The 22,693-nt window shown below is 42.3% G+C and overlaps 1 protein-coding gene across 1 annotated transcript; it reads right to left on the bottom strand.

Annotated features, from left to right (window-relative positions):
- Positions 1-7: 7 nt before the first annotated feature.
- LOC117019626 (cytochrome b-c1 complex subunit 2, mitochondrial) lies at positions 8-21,668 on the bottom strand. Its single transcript, XM_033101619.1, has 14 exons — positions 21,513-21,668; positions 18,878-18,961; positions 18,630-18,779; positions 17,046-17,110; positions 15,538-15,594; positions 15,164-15,288; positions 13,230-13,327; positions 10,524-10,581; positions 8,359-8,454; positions 7,877-8,076; positions 5,893-5,973; positions 3,887-3,963; positions 1,574-1,727; positions 8-278 (listed from the first exon to the last, which is right to left on the bottom strand). Exons 1-14 carry the CDS (start codon positions 21,543-21,545, stop codon positions 195-197), a joined length of 1,362 nt encoding a protein of 453 aa, XP_032957510.1. The 5' UTR covers positions 21,546-21,668; the 3' UTR covers positions 8-194.
- Between the last annotated feature and the right edge of the window lie 1,025 nt (positions 21,669-22,693).

Below are 22,693 nucleotides of genomic sequence, written 5' to 3'. Positions count from 1 at the left end.
CAAGAAAAACATTTAAACAGAATGTTTTATTGACGTTAGGTCAACTGAGGACAATTACCTGCATTTGTACTTTTTAAGTTATTTCAACCTCATTGAATAAAAGATAAAAGTTACAATAGAGACTTCTGGCTTGCATGTGTTTGCCACTCTGGGTTGAGAAAATGTCCAGCTCTTTCCTGCGATGTATTTCAGTATTACAACTCATCAACAAAAGGTGTATGCCCCAAATTTCCACTTGCTGCCATGGACTTCTGGCCAGAAACAAACTTCTTGGCAGCCTTTAAGTAAACAAAAAAAGAAAGTTAATAGAAATAAAAAAATGTATTATCAAGTACATAAACTTATTTATTCTGCTATTTCAAGATTTTATGGACAGGACATTCTGAGCCAGCAATTGTATTAACAGCCAATTGTAGTTGAAAATCAACTACAAAAGAGGGCCAGGTGCATTATTTTAATTTGCGCCGATATAGGAAGAAAAGCTCTGCTGTTCCTTTGAATGTCCTTCCGTCACACGTGTGACTGAGCGAGTGCGGTGCTCTAGATATGGGGAAAGTTGTTAAAACGGGGGTAAAGCAAACCTCAGGACACTGCAAAATAGGGCACAGTCGGCCTCGGAAGAGGCTGTGCTTTTCTGTGTCTGTATCACAACGGCAAACCGTCAATCACAATACACTGACCGTTAACTTAAAAGTCAAACTTGATAGCCTAGTCTTGTTTATGCCACGACCTCAAGTTCAAAGGCTAGAGGACCAGGAGTAGCAGCCCCATTATCTCAGGCCACCTTTTTAAAGGGATGGCGGTGGAGGCAGCTGCGTTGGGACTCACAGGATCGTAAGATGAGGACAGACATTTGGAAGAGAGTGACGAGGAACTCAGGGGCAAGTGAAATCAAGTCAGGGTCACTATCTTAAAGCGGACTGTCTCTTTTTTCTGTCCCTATTGTCTCTATACAAGGTAGGCCTGTTGGGGAGAAGATGGTTGAGATATCTTTAATACAGAAAGTTGGCATCTTTAATATAGAAGGAACTAGAAAAACCCACTGATGTAATTCATGTACTGGTTTGGCGTAGACGGGAATCCAAAGAGGAGGTGCGACACATACTCCTTGTTCTCAGAACAATTCATCTTGTAGGAAACAATAACACATGTGAAAAAAAATTACAGCAAGAGCAGGAGAGCGTCTTAGGCTGAGAAGACGAAAGAAAACCTTGAGATGCTGGATCATGAAAGACTGGCAGGATAGAGTTTATTTCTTGGGAGTGAAAAAGAAAAACATCAAACCCAACTATTAGGTTGAATCATGAGCTTGTCAATCTCTGACTTTTCTTGATCTCTCAGAATTTACAACCTAATGGTAATTTAGATGAACGAGGAAGACACACATACGGAGTTGGCAAGAAGCTCTTTGCAGATCTGATAGCAATGAGCCCTCCTGCCTCCACACCGGCAGATGGGAACCGAACAGCACAAGAGGAACACACACAGCCCACGGAAGCTTATGTATTCCTTGGGGAACTGGATCATTATGGTCAAGCTATGTGATGTTAAAACCTCAGTTGCATTTGCTTACATTTATGACATCAGCGTCAGCTACTGAGTCAATCTGCTGAAGGACCGCGGACGGCGGCATGTACGAACCAGCAATGAGAGCCTGGGACCCGATTTCATTCAGGGAACCCTCAGAAGACTCCACGTACATTAGGTACCCAGCTTTCAGCTTGTTCCTGTGCGATAAAGGGCGTATAACAGAGGCAGAAGCCAGTCATATTACAGAGCAAGGCAATTTTCTAAGTATGTTCCCAAACTCTCAAACATGTTTTGGTAAATCCGCAAACAGCTTTGAAAATCTTACATTATTTACATCATTCAGAAAGTTGTCAATATATGATTATACTGAAAACCCAAGACTGCCTTCTGACTGTGGACCACAACTTAGATCTAATTAACACTACTCTAATGGGAAGCTTTGCTTAGTGAAGTACCTCTCGCCTCCTGATACATTTTTGGTGGTAATTTTAGGCATTTCTATGAAAGGGCACCGTCTACTTAGCAGATGCTGTGGGCTGGTTCCTTCGCTACCTACCAACCCCAGCCCCACTTCTGTGCTGGGATGTGTCTCCCTGAGGCTGGGAGGGAATGGAGAGGGCAGGCAGGAGAGGACTGAACAGGTCTTATAAGTCATAGCAGCTTAAATATGGGCACAAAAGCATCAATTTGAAATAAATAAAATCCAATTCATAATTCTCCCAGATAGAAACTGCTGTTCAACAAGGCACTTGAGTTATTCAACTCTCAAGTAAATATCCTCCTTTGGCACTCTGTAGTCAGACTTCCATTTAACCGTAATTACCATCTAATACAGCAATTTTAGCACATTGTCAGCTTAATTAAAAAAAGATTTTACCTGCAATACACTTTACCAAGAGATGACTAGTTTGTCCCTTCAGCACTGACACCTTACTTTTCTCCCTTTCACTATATGAAGACTAAGAACCTTGTAGGAAAAAGTATCGACGCCATCAAATGGCAGAAAACATACTTGACATTCAATCGAAATTCCATTTTCTACATCTTGCCGTGTCTTACAAAAACTGTGCTACACTTATTAAGAAAATAAATTTTCTTCACTATATTAGAAACAGAGTTTTCCTAAGTCAATCCAGTGGTTCAGTTCATTCTCATCATGTTTTGTGTCTGGTGCGATCATTCAGAGCTGTAGCCTGTCAACCTTGGGTTCCTTGGATCAGTATTTAATAAACCGTGTTGTCATTGTTCAAGAGAGACAATTGCTCAGTGTGTTCAGTATAACAAAAGTCATAGTATGAACGGGAATAGAAATGACCCAAAGGTTGTTCCCTCCTACGTTGTAAGTCGTCCTGTCACACTCGCCTATTGGGCAACACTTAGGATCATGGGAGACCGTTTGCGTTTCAGGATCCACATTTCAAATTGTCCTCAATGGATGGAGTCAGACTTAAATGTTTTAAATTGCTGTATGAAAATGCAAGGTGATTTCCAACTCTGTCCCAAGTCTGCCTCTTTTAGTTACAGAAACTTCCAGAACTACTGAGTTAGCAGTGCTGTTAGCATTTTCAGTGAGTACAGTGGGAATTTAAAAATCACCAAATAGGAGACAAATATTTCCATCTTTTAACGAAACAGCTTTCTTTGGTTATCAAATCAGTAAAGAGAAAAAAGAAATTGCCAATTGTTATGACAGAACAGGAAGTCATATACTGGTGGTACGATAATAAACTGATAAACAATCTTTTTACATTGTGACTTCAAAATATAAAAGTAAAAAATATTACATAAATAAATACACACATGTATTTTAAAGCAGAGCCTCTCATTATAATGTTTATAACTTTTGATCCAGCGGGAAATCTATAGCAGCAAAGTAATAAAAATACAAAAAAGTTTTGAGTGCAAAATAGTTTTAAGTGCAAAGATATGTTTTAATTTACCATCTCCAACTGTAGGAAACGTCCTATAAGTATACTCTGATAACCAATTAATACTGTTTATGACAAATTTTTAGTAATCTGAATGAATGGAAACATCATTATGGTGTGAAAAAAAGGAATCATTGGTAGGGAACAAAAGATCATTTTTGTCTTTTTCTGTTTATAATTTTTAAATTTTTACAACAAACACTATTAAATAGGATATAAGTACATATGCAACATTAACAATTAAGTTGAAAAATGGTCAAGAAAATAAGCAATATGTTAACAATTCGTGTGGTAGGCTATGGGTGTTATTTCCCTTTCCTTTTAAATGCTTTTCTGTACTTTTCAATCCTTTTGTGCATATATTATAATATTGTTATAACGAATTCAAATAATTGAAACACAAACACACGGTCAGTACTGAGACTCACTTGGCGATCTGGACGTCTGCGCTGGCCAGGTTCCCTTGAGCAATTGTTTTCACTTGGGAATAGGCAGCCTTGATGACCTGGGACAGACAGTGACAAGCTGGTCATCGCTGATCAAGTGCCAGAGTCTCTGGCAGCAACAAGGCAAAAACAAGACAGAAGGCTAGTTCCAGAGAAGCAGCAGAACGTCCAGGTGGAGTTCCTAGGTCACAACATGTGCCTTATTCTGCCAATGTTCCATAAAGCAGCTGTTTGTACAACGTGCAGTATAGGAGTAGCCAAGCTTCTTACAAAAGTAAGGGCAGAGGATGGCAGCAGGGCTTCGGAAAAGCAAACAGGATATATATATAGTTGCCCGTGAATAAGCACCTCTGAAAATGCCCGACTCTCACAGTGTCGTGCGATGGACACTGCTCTCTCTTACTGGTCACTAAGAAAAAAGCAGTAATCCACACACAGCCAATTTGCAAAGCTCGTCCATACTTGGGATGCTGGAGTCATGAAGGAATCAAGTTCCAGTGAGGTGGGTGGGCCCGTGGTAAATATTTGTTGAATGAATAAATTAGTAAACCTGCCCACGATTTTCTCCATCCCAACCCTGGCATGATTCTGGGTCTGTTACTTACTGTTGCCCAGTCACCTACATTCTAGAACCTTCCTTCATTTCCCCTCCATTTTCGCTAACCATTTATTTCCAGAGCTGCACCTCACACGTAGACTGTCCTTATACGTCCGTTTATCCCGATCCCTCAATCCATCAGGTCCCTCTGGCTTCACTTCTCTCTCCAGATCCAGAGACTCCCCTCAATGCCAGTGTTTCTGCCTCCCTTCCATTTCCTCGTACTCCTGACCTGCCTACTTTTGCCGGATTTCAACCTGGGATCACCCCTACTACCTGCCTCCTGCGTCTCTCCATTAGGCTAGTGAATACCACTGAAGAGAAAGCGCCATCCAGACCTGACTGCCTGCCCTGCGGATGTGCTCACTCACCGGGAGACATCTCCAGTGCCGACTGCCGTTCTGTGCGTACCTGTGCGAGCCCTTCTTCTGACCCAAACGCGCCACTTCTTTAACTCCCCTCCCTTCTCTCACTCTCAAACGTGCCTCCGCCTCCTGCCTCACCAGGGATGTGCCTCCTCACCTTGCTGACATCCTCTTTTCCCCACACCAGCCTTGGTGTCCGAGGCGGAAATGTCCACTCGTACCGCGGTCCTGCCGGCTCTTGCTTTGTCAGACCTGATCCATTTATCATTTCCTATCTCTGAGGTCTGCTCCAATCTTCCTCTCCCTTCCGTTATGAATGTTTCACCTCGCAGTGTAAAGCCTCCCAAAACTACCACCCGCCTTCCTGCAAGTCTAAGCTCCACCTGCCTACACCAACCCTGCATTTCTTTCTTCTCATTCATTCCTTAATACTATCAATTTTAGTTTACTTTCAACATTCTGGTGAAAACTGACAACACGCCAATGGTGTCCTAGTCTGTTAAAACCGTCAGAAAGCTCTGTGGTAACTCAGGGGACGTTAATCCCGAGTAGGTCAAACGGTGTTACGCACTCTCTCTCCTGGCCTCAAATATACCAGTTTCTCTTCCTTTTTTTTCCTATTTCCTTGGCCATTTTCCTTAGTCACTTGGTGGTGTCTCCCAGACTCGAGCGTCAGTTTTCTTCTCCTGCCATCTTTCATACATAACTCTGACTCAACACAATCTCTACATTGAAGACTCCCAAATATACACATTGGCCTTGACTTCACCTGAGTTCTCAATTCAGATGTCCCAGAGACAAATCAATGTCACGTCTCCAAACGGAGCCAAAACACCAGCGTTGGCATTTCCTCCCTCCCTTCTGGAAGCATCAGCAAACATTTTAAGTTTCCTCCACAGCAGATACACTTAAATGATGTTACAGAGCTCTGATGAGTCATGGCATTCAAACATTCCATATGTGAACTAAAAACACGTTAATGGGGAAAGAAACACCTCGTGAGAGTCAGCGAGTTTGCAACTTACATCTCCAGCAGCTGCAGCCTGCGCGATAGTGTAAATCCCAAAGAGTCCGGAGTCCGAGTAGCTGGCATTGAAGGCGGAAACCTGAAACGTAACAAAAGTTCGCTGCGGTCATCGTGCCAGGGTAAGCGGGGCACTCTCGCTAAGGTTGTCAGACGTGTACCCTCGTAGCATAAGCAAAACAGACTAACATTTCATGCCTAACACTATAATGGTTTTAACATGTCTCGTTTAAACCTTTCTAAAAACAGGTTGCTGACTTTCCTTTTTGCTGGGTACTCTCTTTGCTTACTTTACTGACGAAAGGTTAACAGAGACATTAATTTGTGAACAGTATTACTGTAGACCCACTATGGCTGAGTGGTATGGATTGTGTGCTTTGGCACTAGCCAAACCTCTTTCTTCCCTCTGTGGCTGGTGACTTCCTTCCTTTTCACCGATTTGCTTTTACTTCTTCTACAGACTAAAGTCAAAGGGCTAGAGAAAAATTTCTGCGTGGTGGCCGTTATTCACATGTCCAAAGATGCAAAACAGTGTGGCCTCTGGATAACGGGGGGATGGCCTTCTGAGTGGAGTTAGGTTCGTTGAGGTGACAGGACTGCCTGGCAGGGGGTTCCCCAGGGTGTATGTGGACCATTTACATAAAGGTCACCCGAGCTGCTATTAAAAATACAGACTTTGAGGTCCTGCAACAGCTTTACTCACCAATATCCCTGTGGGAGCAGTGGGAGCCCATGTTTTTAACTAGTGTTCAAGGTGACTTGTCAAGCACGGAGCACAAGGAGAAATGCACTTGAGTGACCTGAAGTTTAATTACGATCCTGAGACTATCCTATTCGTACTCCAAATTGCTGGCCAAACTCGGAAGTAGGAATTTCTATTAAATTATGTCATTGGATTAGGATCAAACTCCATGCACCCAAAAGCACCATTAACATTCAATGGTGAAGAAAATAGTACAACATGAACCAGGAAAAAGGAACATCTGGAGGAAAATTTTAAAAAGCAACAGCAGGATTTAGGAAGAATTTAAGATAATGGTTTTCAAACTGCTCCGGGGAACCCTAACACCCTGTACAGAAGATTCCAAGGGTTTCACTGTCAAGTAAGCCTTTAAACTTCCTTATAAGTAAAAACTTGTGTGTTGAGCATTGTAGTTGGGAAACCATGTTGGACAAAAAAGGCTCCTCTGATAAAAAACCAAACAAGACACGAAAGATGGAAAACTACCACTCAGGTGTTGAACAGAGGCAGAGACAGAGAAGGCTGATTTTAACATGCACTGCTAGGTGCCAGGTGCCAGGCGCCATGCTGGGCTGTGAGCACCCACTCCTAGTGCAGGGCACGTGTTAAGGGCACAGCACCGCGGATAACAGAGGGTGCAGTGCACCCGGCAAATGGGTCACTCACTGATACTTGTTGGTGGACGTTTTACATTCTCTTGACTTGAATATCATTATCTTAAAGCTTGAGCACTTCACTCACTGTAGTAAAAAGGTATCTTCTCCAGTAACATGGACCTTCCGTTATGATTAAGTGTCATCACTTTTCTAACTTAATCGCAAGCTGGAGTTGTTTCTTGGTGTGTATCTTGTACACTTGGTTGGGAAACATGAGGAGCAGTGAAATTCAGGAAGTAGCCACAAGACTGGAAGGGGACAGAGCAACATCTAGAAAACGAGACTAATTAGATGCTAGGGGGACGTTTAACATATAAACCTTTATTCTAAAGGGGACTAAAGTGTGAATTCCTGACTTTTTCAGCATTCACTTCCTCATTCTTATTAGAATAATTTAAAATACAGTTAAGTTTTTATTGACCCACTAAGGTACTAAAACCAAGCCTGGCTGTCTCTTTAATTTCACAGCATTTCCTGTGTTCGCCGTCAATTTCAAGAGCAGCTTAACATTAAGGGCAGATAGCAGGACTGGGGTGAACACTGAGCCTTGGAAAGCAGCAGGAGCACGAGCAGCTGCTCAGACTCACGTCAAATGGCTGGTGAATGCCCTTGGCCACGGCTTGGTACAGAGCGCTGGTGGTATTGTCGCCCCTCTTGACGTGCGGTCCAGCACCGAGGATGTGCTGGAGAACACTGAAGGCGTTCGCCTCTGCACTTCCTGCGGCCGCACTCTCTGCTACAAAAGCAGCATGGACGAGGCTGTCGCCACTCTGTTCTCGAATTTCACCTGCGGCCATGTAAGGAGAGAGTGAGGAGGAAAGCAGTTTGGTCACCACCGGTTCTCTGTGACACGGGGAACTCACTAAGATGAAGCTTTTCCGGCGCCACCTGCCCTTCCGCCAGCACACACACAACATGTTCAACAGACAGCACCCGAACAATCTAACTCTTTCCCTCCATGTGGAGAGTGTTGGGTAGTAAATCATCAGGCCTATTCCACTCCAATAGGACACCGCGAGGGGAGGGGGCTTCCTTTGATAAATTAACCCCAAGGCAACAACATGCTCACCTCCACGGTATCTGGTCTTCGCACCAGACAGACCAAGGCCCCCCCTCACGTTCAGAAACTGCTCTGCGACTTGCTTCAGAACAGGATGACCAACACCTATTTCAACAGAGACAAAAACAAGCTCGAACCAGCATTTCTAAAACTGTAAAACACCTACTGTTGTAAAAATAGTGATTATACAATTCAAATATTACAAAAATAAAGAGTCAAGAAAACAAGAGTCCCCCCACAATGCCTCTCCCAGAGATGTCCGTTTACAGTTTACTATATATTCATCTAGAACTTTTTCTAGGCATGGATTAATATTATCTTTTTCTTTCTTTAACTTGTCTTTTGTCATTTACATCTAAGTGAGTGGTCTGCATCAAACATTTCATGGTTACAAAGAATTCCATTATAGGGATGTACTGTCGTTTATTTAATCAAGCCCTTTAGTATGGACATTAGTATGTTTCTAATAGTTGGCTAATAAAACATTACATTGTGTCTCAAAGGACACTTTGAAGAGAGTGAAAAGACAACCCACAGAATGGGAAAAAATATCTGCCAATCATCCATCTGGTAAGGAGTTAGTGTTCGAAATACATAATGAAGCCTTACAACTCAACAATAAAAAAGCAAACAATGCAGTTCAAAAATGGGCAAAAAAGACTTTCAAGAAATCTTGAAAGAAGGTACACAAATGGCCAATAAGCATAAAAAAAAGATGTTCAAAGTCATTAGTCATTAGAGAAATGCAAATCAAAACCACAGTGAGATACTACTTCACAGTAAGATGTCCATAGTCAAAAACTAGAAAACAACAAGTGCTGGAGAAGATGTGCAGGCAGCGAGAGGCTCGTGCACGCTGGTGGAAATGGAAAATGGTTCAGCTGCTTTGGAAAACAGTCTGGCAGTTCTTCAAATGGTTAAACAGAGTCAACCATATGCCCTGGCAATTCCACTCCTAGGTATCTACCCAAAAGAATTAAAACCAGGTGTTCTAATCTAGTTCTAATCTAACTTAAACCCAAATATAAATTCACGAGAGCCAAAAGGTGGAACAAACCCATTATGTCTGACTGATGAATGGATAAATAAAATATGGTGACGGGGTATTTTTCAGGTAGAAAAGGGAACAATGGTACATATGGATGGACTTTGAAAACATTATACTAAGTGAAGAAGCTAGTCACAAAAGGCTACATATCGTGTGATTCCATTTCAATGAAATGTCCAGGACAGTCAACTCTATATTGACAGAAAGTAGGTTAGTGGTTGCGAGACGCAAGGAGGGGGTGGGATGGGGAGTCACTGCTAATGGAATGATGTTTCTTTTGGGGACGATGAAAATATGCTGAAATTACATAGTGGTAATAGTCGTACGACTCTATGAATATATGAAAAACCATGAGCTGTACACTTTAAAAAGGTGAATTTTTGGCATGTGAATTATCATACTGCAATTAAGCAATTATTTTCAAAACAAATGAACAAAAAATATTGTAAATAATATTCTCATGCAACTATTTTGTAACCTTGACTAAGCATTTCTGCAGGATAAATTCTTAAAAGTAAAACTACTAGGTCTAAGAGCATAAACATTTAGAATTTTAATATATTCAAATAGACCTTCAAAAATGTCCTACCAATTTATACTCCCACCAACAAATTTTGAGAGTGCCTACAATTTTCCATACCCTGGGTACTGCAGGACAGTGTCAATCTTTTCATTTTTGCCAATCTCACACATTAAGATTTTCTTAATTATTAGTGAGGCTGGCCGCCTTTTACAGTGACCACACACACACACACACACACACACACACACACACACACACACACTTTCCCCATGAATTGTTTGTTCATGACCTTTGCCTATTTTTCTGTTAAACTGCACTTCTTTTTTTAAAAAAAAACAACTTGTAAAAGCTCTTTGCTGAGAGAAATCTGTCCTTTGTCATAGGTTTTGCAAATACTGTAATGAATTTAAAATCAGTGGTTTACAATGTTAAATGTTGGATCCTGCTTTCCACTGGGGGAGGGAAACACACTAGAAACTAAAATCCAAACACACTGCCTGTGTGATATAAACAGAGGACTAAGTTTTCAAATTCTGTTCAATCCACGTTCACATAATTACAGTTTAAAGAAGCAAACCGACACGCAGGCAGTTCCCAACTTACCAAGTCCAATTAGAGCCATTCTTGCACTTGTAAAATGGTTCTGAACATAGTGATGTAACTGAGGAAGTTAAAAACATTTATTAGGTTATATTGGTATAAATATTTAAAAAGGTGTAAAAACTTTAAAACTTAAAACTGTAGTTCAGCAGAAAAAAATACATTCACTTAAAAGCTGTTTTATGAACAAACGATGAGGGGACCACCTCCCGCTGAATTACACCAAGATTTTCAAAACTATTGCTTAAAAGAACTAGAACTTAATGTGGTGGTGGTCACATAACCCTGAGAAGGAAAACTATGGAATTGAACTTTAAATAGGTGAACTGAATTACATCTCAATAAAACTGTTACTAAAAAAAGAAAAAAAAGGAAAAATTAGAGCACACCCTGGCTTGAACTTGAAAAAAAATGGGACCAAGGTTCTGATTTTCAGTTTTTGTCTTTCTACAGGTAGTCATAAAGCAGTCTTCATTCTGTAGCAGGGCTACTGGGGTTACCTCACTGTACCCCTACCCCTCCTGCCCATTTTTGAAGGCTTTCTCGCCACGAGGTAACTGTCTAGACTAGGGTTTCCAACCTGGATGATCACCTGGGAGCTTAACAAACACTGTCACTGTCGCCCCACCCCAACCCCATTCCTAGGCCCCCTCTACAAACTGATACATAGGACTCAATGCAGAACCTTGGGGTCTGTATTTGAAAGCATTCACCCACCCCAGGTGACCTGAGAATCAATGAGATGTGACAATCGCTGGTCCCCACTAGCATTATTCTAGACCTAATATACAGAAGTCGGGCTAAAACAGACACTCTCAACAGGAGCATTACTGCTCAAGGGCATGACAATTGGTTAAGGGTAAGGAAAAGAGCTTATTCCTTTTATGTTATATATATATAGAGTACATGAGCAGACAGTGTATCTGTAGTATTAAAAATTCATTAAAAAATTTAGCCAATTTTAGACAAAATTGTGCTAAGAAGGCTCTTTGGAAATGGGTCATAATGTTGAGAATCACAGGCTAACGTAATGAGACTAAACTTTTAATCAAGTTACCAATCAAAAATGAATGGTGTCGACATATATGGAGTCACCTTGAAAAGCCATATTCTTTTTTCGTTTTTTTCTACTGAGGTTTTTCTATTGAATGCTGCCATTGCTCAAAGTATTCTAGCACCAATTTCTTTAGAATTTCCTTCAGTTTAGGGGCACATTTTAAAAATGCTAGTAACTTTGAGATAATCTTGGTTAACATCTTGGTATTTGTCCATGATACACACACGTCTTATTATTTTTTAAATAGACTACAGTTGACATACAACACATACCTTATTTTTTTTTAAATAGGACCCTTTGGTATATTCCTAAATTGCCTTTCCTTCACTTGATATGAATTTTTTTCAAATCAGTGTTTTGAATGGTTGAATGGTATTCCATTCTACAGATATTTAGTAAATTATTTACTTCTCCAATGTTAGCTATTAAACTTGTTTCTAATTTTTCACAATTATAAACAATGCCACAATAGACATCCTTGTAGATAGATATTTTGCTTTGTGCATTTTTAAAACTACTTCAGTAATTTATCTTCACAAGGGTGAATTTGACTTCTGAAAACTTTCAAAACTCATGAGAGGCCACTCTTATGAAAAATGTTGGCTGTTCAAATTGGAGGCTCAATTACAATTTTTTAAAATAGTGCCACATGAATGGCAGGCATTAATTATTGATTCATAAGTGACAGTTTTCTTAACCACGAGGTCTAAAGAGGAAAGGGATATATAATTCGGTTTTCTGTAGTGGCTAGCTAGAAATGAAATGAGAGTGAAAACATTAATTTTTGAGTCACTTACTTTGAAAGTGTTCATAATTCTCAATTTTTCTCTTAATGTTTTTTGTTAAAAATTTTTTGGGGGGAGTGGGTGGTAGGAAAGATATACAGAGGGTGCCAAAAAAATGTGTAGACATTTTAAGAAGGGAAAAAAACTGTATTAAAATTGTAATACTCAATATATACCGATAACAAAGGTGAATATAAGTCACATTTGACTTTTGCAGTTACAGGAGGTGCTCAAAGTGGTTGCCATCAGTGTAATTTTAATACAGTTTTTTTTCTTTCTTAAAATGTGTATACATTTTTTGGGCACCCTCTTTATGTCTCTGTGACATGTGACAAATTCGTACTTTCAGCAAAGTGAGGCCAGTGTGACGGAGAAGGTGAATGAGCTCGTAGGCAGGCTGAAGATGGAGTGGAAAGTAAGGAAGTGGGGCTCACTCCGACGAACGTATTCAGAGAGTGAAAAGAAGACTTTTAGTCACAATATTATAATATTTAAACATTTAACTACTGTTTAAAAAGGATACATATGCACAGAAAAGGGTATAGAAGAAAATAAACCTATGTATTAACCCTGAGTGCCTTTAGGCGTGTGACATGCTTTCCTTCATTTTGCTTGTCTTTGTTTTCTGAATTTTCTGTAACGAACATGTCCTTTTCATAACAAAAATCTTTCAGTTAAAACATATACAAAAATTGTTCAGACAGAATTTTAGTTAAAAACCCAGCTGATGCGAAAAAAGCAAGCAAGTGAATTACTTAAATGCAAAGATGAAAAGAACAATTAGCAAACAAACTCAACATGGTAGATGAATGCTCAATGTACTGCGCAAACAAGCACATGTTAAAATACAGTGTGTTTCGCCAGTACCTCATCTGGTGTCACTTTTCCAATCCTATAGTCAGGACAGTACAAGGAATTAGCCAGGGTATTTCGGTAAGCTGCAGCATGCAAATTTTCAATGACACCTGTAACGAATAAGTAACGAAGCAGTTATGGAAATGTCATTTAAATAAAGATGACAACATTTTTAGAACATAGAAAGCACAGACCATACAACTTTGGTCATCTTATGGCAACCTATAAAATTCTGCAGTTGAAAGTGCTGAGGAAAATAAGCAGTTATGTGCCAGCAGCTCTACACGCCAGAGTCCGCCGAAACACTTCTCTAAGCGACCTGGGTTATCTGGACAGCACAATGGCCTGGGTTTCACGAAGTTTGAATCTAGTTACAGTTCTGCCGCCACCTTGACACGTGACCTTGGATAAATCATTTCATCTGAATTTTACTTACTTCTGGGCCCCTCTCTAGGTAATGAGAGAGTTGTCAGGGTAAGGGGAGTGATGTAAGGGTCCGTCTCAGGTCTTAGCACTGGCTTTCAGGCTCCCACTGCCTTCCTGACTGGTGCCCTCCACTGTCCCTGCCTTCCCGCTCAGTGCCTTTGCTGGAGGTATGTCCCTGTCACTGCTCATTATTTTGGCACTCTTCCTATTCCAGGTACTGTGCTAGGTCCTGGCCACACAGACGTGAGGAAAACACAACATCTGCCTGCACAGTGCTGAGTTACAACTGTGAAATAAAGTAACACGGTGCGTGCCACCAGCATGTCAGCCGCGCAGCGGGCGCCAAGGGCAGGCAGTGGGAACCGGCCAGGAGTCACGGAGTCCCAGCTGCGATGAGTCTTACAGAGTGAGCAGCTGCTTCCCAGGGGAGGGATGGCGGAATGGCATATCCAGCAGAGGAAACAAAGGCATAAAGTACAACAACAATTTGATTCAAAGGGGAGCTGCACCTGGAGGGGAAGAAGACAGAGTAAGGAACCAGGGAGGCAGGCCAGGCCAGGTCACGTACGTTAACACATAAGCTACGTTAAAGAGTTTGGACTTGATCCCAGAGACAATGAGAAGGCTTTAAAGGATTGCCAGCGGATTTTCATGTCAGAGGGATCACTGGGATAGGCTGAGAGGTCCACCTGCAGGCAGACCCTGCCAGGAGGCTCCAGTAACTGCTCAGGCAGAACCACGAGGGCGGGAGCCTCACTGCTAGCAGTGGGGAAGCAGCACTCCGGACAGTACCATTCTATCTATTTTCCTGCGAGAGGTCCCGAGTGACAAAGCATAGACTCCTTTGTGACACAGAGTATCCGCATTGGGTAATGCCAGCCAAGGAGAGCCAAGCACCCACGAGCAGCAGACACTGGACAGGAGGCCGGCACTGAGCGCAGCCACCCTCCTGAGCCCCTGCAGCTGGTCACTGTCAGACCCGAGGTCTGCGTGCTCACTCCTGCTTCTTCCGACCGATCATGTCTCCCAAGAGTCAGGGGTCCTTGTTTACAGACTTGTTTTGCCAGATGTACTTGTCAAGATAATATAATCAAATGTTACATAAACAGAAAATATGAATCCAAAAAGAGTAATTAAAAAAAACTAAGTTGGCTGCTTGGGAAAGGCCCGTAACACTAGGTTGGCTAAACATCCAGAGCAACATATAACAATAAACAGTAACAGCAGCAACAATAAACGGTCGCTGGATTTGGTCCAAGCAAAACAACTTAAAACAAAACACCGGGTGGGAAGGGAAGGACAGGAAAAACGCCTTGTGTTCTATAAAGGTGAAAAATAATCAACAATATAAATGTTTGGAAACAAAAAAACATTTTAAAAATGGGACAAATTTTTGGAAAGGGCATTTTCAAACCCAAGTAGAAAACAATTTCAACAGCACCTTTTTCCCTCTCCAAACTGATCTTCTCAAAAACCCAGTCCCTTAGAAACAATGGAATGTAGTCTGAAAATGCACTTACGCGCCTGTGGATTCTGAAAAGCCACAGCTTTGTCAATCCTTAGCTGAGACTGAAGGGCGGCTACCTCCCAACGACGAAATTCTGGTGATGTGGTGACATTGAGCAGGAACTCCATTAGAATATCACTACAGGTGACATCAAGACACAAGTTACGCATCAAAAATTTAAATTTAAAACCAACATCCATCCTATGGAACTGTAATGCTCTCAGTATTAAACCTTAGGCCTTCTGGTAAGCGCGGTGTTCTAAGCAGGCTGTGAATCATAGGCGCGAACCAAAGCCAGAGGCCACAATGCCCCATCAAAACAGACTAAAACGGAGCCGCTTAGTGTTTCTTTAAAAGTAGATGTCCTACACACATGCAGGTACTTACACATCATCCCGCAGGCACTCCACAGTGTACGCCATGTTTTCCCGTGTCGAAGTCACACTGAATCAGAAATAAATGACAGTGAATTGTCCAAATCACAAGACCTTTTCCCTTCTATCTTTGTTCAACCAACCAATTCCTCTGGAGAAAAAATTATTCTCAAGTATAAATAATATTGTAACAACAATACACATACTCATCCACTAAAATTTAAAAATATTTAAAAAATCTAAGTTGTACACCTGAAATAGACTATTGTATTGCAGCTATAATTGAAAAAAACAATTAAATATTTAAAAATATTTTTAATAAGAAAATGGCAAATAATTTAACCTTAGAAAAGGAGGAAATCCTGACATGTTACACGTGGATGGACCCTGAAGGCGTTCTGCTAAGTGGAATCGGTCAGTCACAAAAGAGCAAATACTGTAGGATCCCACTTCTATGACGCACCTATGGGAGTCAGATTCATAGCAACAAGGCATAGAATGGTGGGGCTGGGGGACGAGGGGAGTTGGGAGTTAGTGTTTAACAGCCACCGTTTCGGTTGGAGAAGAGGAAAGTGTTCTGAGATGGGTAATGGCTGCTTCACGCCACTTCACGCCATAGCATATACACTTAAAAGTGGTCAATTTTATGTTATGTAGATTCTACCACAACTTAAAAAAATGGCAACTGATCTTGAAGAGCCCTTTGTACTCTGCCAGGCTAATTCGCTCACTCTAGAGGCAAACACATTCATGATCACTACATACTATTGTTTTAAAAAATAAATGCCTCAGACCTTAAAAAAATCTTGAAACCTGCTTTTTCCACAAAACATCTTGTTTTTCAGTGTATGTTGACATATAGGTCTAATTCATTCCGTAACTGCTGTGTAATAGTCCCACATAGGACTAGATCGTACTTTATTCATCCATTTCCCTAAAGATGGGCACTTAGATTGTTTCCAGGGTTACAAAGCTATCTTTGTGCATGGGGATTCGAAAGTGTTAGGTTGTAGGATATGCTCATTTTCGATATTACTAGATATTCCTTGATTCTTTTCTAAGTGGTTGTCTCCGTTTATGCTCCTACCAGCCCCATGAGAGATTCTGCATTTCCAGTAACACTGCCGACACCACCACAGACACTCTGATGGCGTGCAATGGCACCACACCGCTGATTACAATAAAAATGGCTGCTTCTGGCCTCCTCTTCTGGGAATAGCCTGTTCCTATCCTTTGTCCATCCATTTTCTCTTGGATTGCTTTTCTCCCTAATTTGTTAATTCTTTATTTTTCCAAATACTTGTATTATGTATGTTGCAAATATCTACTCCCAGTTAATTAACTGTCTACTTTAAAGCATAAAGATGTTTTACATTTTGATGTAGTGAGATTCACCCGTCTTTTCTTGTGCCTTCTTTAGGAAATCCTTAAATCACCTTGATAACAGAGAAGAGTCCCCTTACAATAGAATATTTTCTGGTGTTTTCACTATTTACTTCCTATTACTTATTTTTAACAAACCTTAATTTACCACCAACTGCTTCAATTCCACGGGTTATCTTGAAAGATGAAGCTCCTTTTGTAGTCTTGAAAAAGAAAGAACAACTGTTTTTAGTAATTTTTTAATGCTAAGTTTGCCAAACATCAGACCATGTGATCTTTTTTTTCCTAATTAGCTTCAGGTGTACAAAACAATGTAATAGACATTTATACCCCTCACAAAGTGACAACCCCCCTCCCCCTATCTACTACCCTTCTGACATCATATTTAGCTCTTACAGTTCCATTGACTCTATTCCCTATGCTGTACTCCATATCCCGTGACTACACACACACACACACACACACACACACACGTATGTATGTATGTGTGTGTGTATATATATATATGTAAAATTATATTTGACATTCTGTATTATTCAGTTTCAGTGCAGTGGTCAGGCAACTACACCGTCCATGAGGTGGTCTCCCTAATAAGACAAGTGTCCATCGGATACCCTAAAAATCTTTACATTATTAATTATATTCCCCAAACTGTCTTTTGTATCCCATGGCAATATTGTGGCTACCAATTTGTGCTTTCTAATCCCCCCACGCACCCATGTAGCAACCATCAGTTTTTCCTCTTTATATCTGAGACTGTTTCTGTTTAGTTTGCTCATTTATTCTGTTCTTTAGATTCCACACATATGTGAGATCACATGGTATTTATCTTTCTCCATCTGACTTATTTCACTGAGCATATCATAATCTAATGTCTAGCTATCATTACATTCAAAGGAAACTTTACCTAAATAGTGGATCCTTTTAAATTTTAAGAGTTATTAAAAAACTCTACCAAAAAGCACAAGTATAGATTTTTATATAAAGTACACTTAGGTAAAAATTCCATTATCAAATACAAATTTACTGGATTCATCAGTCTATTCTGAAAGAGATTTCCATATGGGAAAGAATAATTTTCTTTCGTCTTCTGGCACTTTTTAAAAATTTAATTTTTTTTTAACTGATTTCTTACGCTCTAGCACAAACATTGATTTAATGCTTCTCTGTTGTAAATATCCTGGTTTTCCACGTTATCTTAGGGGCCCGTACAGGATTGAACAGTGTCTCCCCAAAATCCACGTCCAGTCGGAACCTGTCACTGTGACCTGATTTGGAAATAGAGTTTTCATAGATGTTACTATTTAAAGTGAGGTCACACTGGATTAGAGTGGGTCCTAAATGTAATACGACTGGAAAAATTTGAGAAGAGGGAAATCTGGACACAGAGACACAGAGGGGAGGCCGTGTGACAACAGAGGCAGAGAGTGGAGTGCCGAGGCTGCAAGCCAAGAAACCCCAAGGACTCTGGCCACCATCAGAAGCTGGAAGAGGCAAGGAAAAGTTCCTCCTTGGCCGTCAGAGGGAGCACCGCTCTCCTGACACCCTGACCTTGACTTCTGCCTCTAGTACTGCGAGGCTCAATTTCTGTTGCTTAAGCCGCTGCCCCGTTTGCAGTTATTTGTGATGGCAACTCCAGGCAAGTAACCAGGGACGCTGCTTTGTTTCTCTTTTCGGTAGGACCAAGGGACCACAGCATTTATGATCATAAAAGATGCTTACCAAACTGGTTGCCAGACGAAGCAAATGAGAGATTCCTAAGTTGTTCGAGTCCTCGTATCTACTGCCAGCTTTAATGAACAGACCAATTCTTGAGGCAGGCGCATAGTTTTCCAGAGAAGCAATCACTAAGCCATTTGGTAACTTGGTAAACTGCATTGAAAGTAAAGCAGAGGCGGTTAACGGTTTCCTATCACCCCGATAGCAGGGCATGCACAGGTGTCAGGGAGCAGCAACTGCGCGGGACTAACCTCCAGGTCCTGAGGCTGGTGAGGCACTCCTGCAGGGGCAGCCGTGGCCTTCACTTTGGGAGCAACTTTGAGGGAGTAAAACCTCTAAACACAGAAAACACAAGTTATACACGCTGATCACCAGAACAGTGTCTTGTATCCTAGTGTGTCCCAAACAAAAAGTATTCCATGGTAAAAGAACTCCACAGGAAGATTTAGCTGAGGAACTTACTAAGGACTGTGGACCCACCAGTTTCCCCAAGCCTCTCTTAAACCTCTATTTATTTGTGACTTGTGGAGCCTGAAAGAACACTGAAGTCTACATGTTTGTTTTTTACTATGCAAAGAATTACTGTATTTTCTTTTACGTTTTAACTGCCTGATTAAACTTTGAGTGGTTCTTTCTAGCTGTAATGCTTTGGAATTGTTTGGGAAAGTGTGGGATTGCCTCACCCACATCCTTTTATAGATTTTAGCATTATGGCTTCCCTTATCTGCCCAGAGTCTCACCCTTTCAGTCTATATTCCAACTGAAATGACTTAATCTCCTTAATCGCTTTAGTAACCTTTAGAAAAGATAAAGTATACCAAGGAAAACCTCCTCCAAGCCTGATGTTTCCCCTAGGATCTTCACTCTCTTGTGTGTTACACCGAGATGACACAACCTACGGTTAAATCTTCTTTGACGAATGCCAATTTATACCACCATGGTATTAACAATAGCTTCATCCACAGCAGTCTCGATACATATGATACAGCCCCTGCTAGGGTAAAGTGTCCTCTTAAATGTTGCCTAATGAATCCAAAAATGCATAATTTTATTCAGTTCTTTTGGGCAAACGATATACGATGACACAGAAATCGTTTTGGTTACACCTAAGGTTCACGAGGAGATTCTGTTCCAAGTTAACAAAACTTGGTACTCTCAAGATCAAATGAATATGTTGCTGGAATTTCCAGAGGACCCCAACAGAGGCTGCGATGCCCCTTTGTAAAAGGCAGAAGGGCGTTTTGTTGTGCTTTCAGCATCAGTGCTGCACTAAGTTGGTTCCTAGTTTTTTTTTTCATTTGCTGTTTGTACTTTTTAAATATAAATTACAATTAACTTTGCTTTGTCATCATCAATTTTGTGTGCTGGGTGTGGTATAATTAACCCGACTTGTGATTTGACTTCTGATTTTCCAAAAAGGAAAAGTTATGTGGGCACAGCAGTTCAAATGTAAACAATCCGCCGTTCCATTGCCAAGGGAGATTTAGGAGCTTTCCCCTCAAATATGCCCGACCAGTGACACTGCCCAGTGACACTGCGTTGGTTATGTGCTTCCTATAATCTGTCCCATTCAAATCAGTTGCAAAAAATTATTCTAGTAATTGCCACAAAATTACTAGATCATTTTAATCCAATGTGTACATTTATTCTTATGCAAATGTGTTATAATCAGAAGAAACATTAATATCTGCTTTCATGCTCTCTGCAATTTGCTTACATTGGTCCTCTCCAACTTTGTTACCTTTGAGCTTTTTTGTACTGGAAGGTGGGGATGGAGGAAATGGAGATTTGGGGTTCTTTTGCCAGCCTAACTGGGCTGCCCTCAAAGGGGTCTTCATCATTGGTTTTCTAGGCGTGCCAGGAAGGGTAAAACAAATGCAGCCTAAATTATGGCCATTTGTACAATCCATAGTGTTAGCTATTTAAACACTAGCACAGGGAAACTCCATTCCCTGGTCTTCTGCACCTCCCTCTAGCAGGTTCCTAAGCTACTTAATAAATAACCAGGTACTATCAGCACGGAGCTAGATACTTTGTTGTGGTTGCCTCGTGCAATGCAATGCAGGATGTTTAGCAGCACTCCCTTGTAACAACAGGTTGTTACAACGAAAAAACGCCAACTATTCCCTAGGGGCAAAATCGGCCCAGGTAAGATTTTAAAAAGCATCCCGGTCTCCCCCGCCTTGATAACCACCGCTCCACAGTGATGCAACACTGACACGTGAGGAATTTTCCCCAAGTGACAGCTACATTTCACTAGGGCTTGAAGGCGGAGCCTTAAAGTAGGTCTTGAGGGCCGACCAGGAGCTCCCCCAGAGGAACTCTCTAACAAGAGACCGTGAAAAGCACACATTATACTGCCAGGACACCGTAGTAATCCAACTCCAGGCACAGTGAAAAGCGCTTCACAGGGTTTAGCTCATCTCTTCCTTAGACTTTTGCTCATAAGCTAACGTAACCGTTGGGGAAACTGACGCTTCGCTATACACCAAGCAGCTGAGGCCGCAGCTGGAAGGGTGAGAGTGGGGGGCTGGGTCTACGCGGCCTCCTGTCCCCCCTCCCACCACCCCCCGGTCTCACGGTCTCTCCGGGGACGCAACTACAGCAGTGACCTTCAGACCTCGCTCCACCGAGTCGCTCCGCCGCCGCTCTTAGGCCCTCTCCCGCCTTCGGGTTTCCCGGCGTTAGGTCTCTTCTGCTTATTGCATGAGCCGGGCCTCCAAAGCCCGACCCACCCAGCCGGCCAGCCCACTTGGCCCGCAGAGTTCAGCTGAAGGACAGACAGAAGCCCGAGGCCCCGGGACCCCAAACTGGGCACCTCCGCTACGCATCACCTGACTGACATACTGCTCCCCAACCCTGCCCAGTCCCGCCGGCTGTGCTCACCGAGAAGGATCCGGCTCTGCTTAGCAGCTTCATGGTTCAAACTTGCTCGGACCCACGGTCACTGCCGGCTTAAGGGAAAGCCAAGATGGTGGCGGACGACGGGAGTTTCCCAGCCTTCCCCGCGACACTCTTCCACGCCCCCTTCGTGAGGGGGACTCTCTATCCGCACCGCCCTCTACTGCTCCCTGCGGGAGGTTGGACCAGTCCAATTCCTCCAAGGCGCAGGGTAGGGAGACGCATGATTTCGTTAGTAAACGGCTAGCCGATGACTCAGGTTACCACTTTTCGGATTCTCTTCCTGGCCCGGAATCCACTCTGCCATCCTCTTCTACGTCTACAGCAGCCCAGCCCACCCCCGCCACTTTGGATTCTCCCGACCCGGATTGTCCAATGGAACGGCCTCCTTCCCAGGATGCCCTCCGCGCGCGACCTCGGGGCTCCGCCTCTTCTTGAGCTCCTCGGTGTCCGGCTAGTTGGAGGTTTGTCTGTCTTCCAACGGAGACTTACGCCTCCAGCCGAGGCGTGATTGCCTCTGGCGCGGTGAAGTCCTCACTAGATCATTAGCTGCATGAAAGCACAGACCGTGTCCGGCCAATTCGCTGGCCTCACTCCCAGAACAGGCCGGGGACACAGTAGGTGGGTGGGTCCGGGACCTCGGGAATCCTCACAGCTGAGGTCTCTGCTCTCATGGAACTGATGGTCTAGGCTGGAGTTAGGTAGAAAATAAAAACTAGTTTTCTTTCTTTTCTAAATATGTTATTGGGGAAGGGGAACAAGACTTTATTGGGGAACAGTGTGTACTTCCAGGGCTTTTTCCAAGTCAAGTTGTTGTCCTTTCAGTCTTAGTTGTGGAGGGCGCAGCTCAGCTCCAGGTCCAGTTGCCCGTGGTTAGTTGCAGGGGGCGCTGCCCACCATCCCTTGCGGGACTGGAGGAGTTGAACTGGCAACCGTGTGGTTGAGAGGATGCGCTCCAAGCAACTGAGCCATCTGGCCACCCAAGAACAAAAGCTAGTTTTCATGTAAGAAAATGGTTTGAATAGTAGGGGTGTGTGTGAGACACTAAGGAGGTGAAACCTGCACACTGGGCCACGTGACTACTCGGGGGAAGAAAGTTCTCTCTTACACCGTTTTCTCTGAGCTGTTGCCTTGTGCCAGACACTGCCAAAGCTGCAGGCGCGGTC

Source organism: Rhinolophus ferrumequinum (assembly GCF_004115265.2).
Source record: "Rhinolophus ferrumequinum isolate MPI-CBG mRhiFer1 chromosome 15 unlocalized genomic scaffold, mRhiFer1_v1.p scaffold_54_arrow_ctg1_1, whole genome shotgun sequence".
Taxonomy (NCBI): domain Eukaryota; kingdom Metazoa; phylum Chordata; class Mammalia; order Chiroptera; family Rhinolophidae; genus Rhinolophus; species Rhinolophus ferrumequinum.
This window is presented reverse-complemented; position numbering and strand designations above follow the sequence as displayed.

Excerpts from the sequence above, each read along its gene's own strand:
- LOC117019626 (XM_033101619.1), bottom strand. The coding sequence starts at position 21,545 with ATGAAGCTGCTAAGCAGAGCCGGATCCTTCTCG. Across the intron at positions 17,111-18,629 it reads TTCGTCTGGCAACCAGTTTG|ACTACAAAAGGAGCTTCATC; the intron begins GTAAGCATCTTT and ends TTCTTTTTCAAG. Across the intron at positions 15,595-17,045 it reads GCAGTTGGTGGTAAATTAAG|TGTGACTTCGACACGGGAAA; the intron begins GTTTGTTAAAAA and ends TTTCTGATTCAG.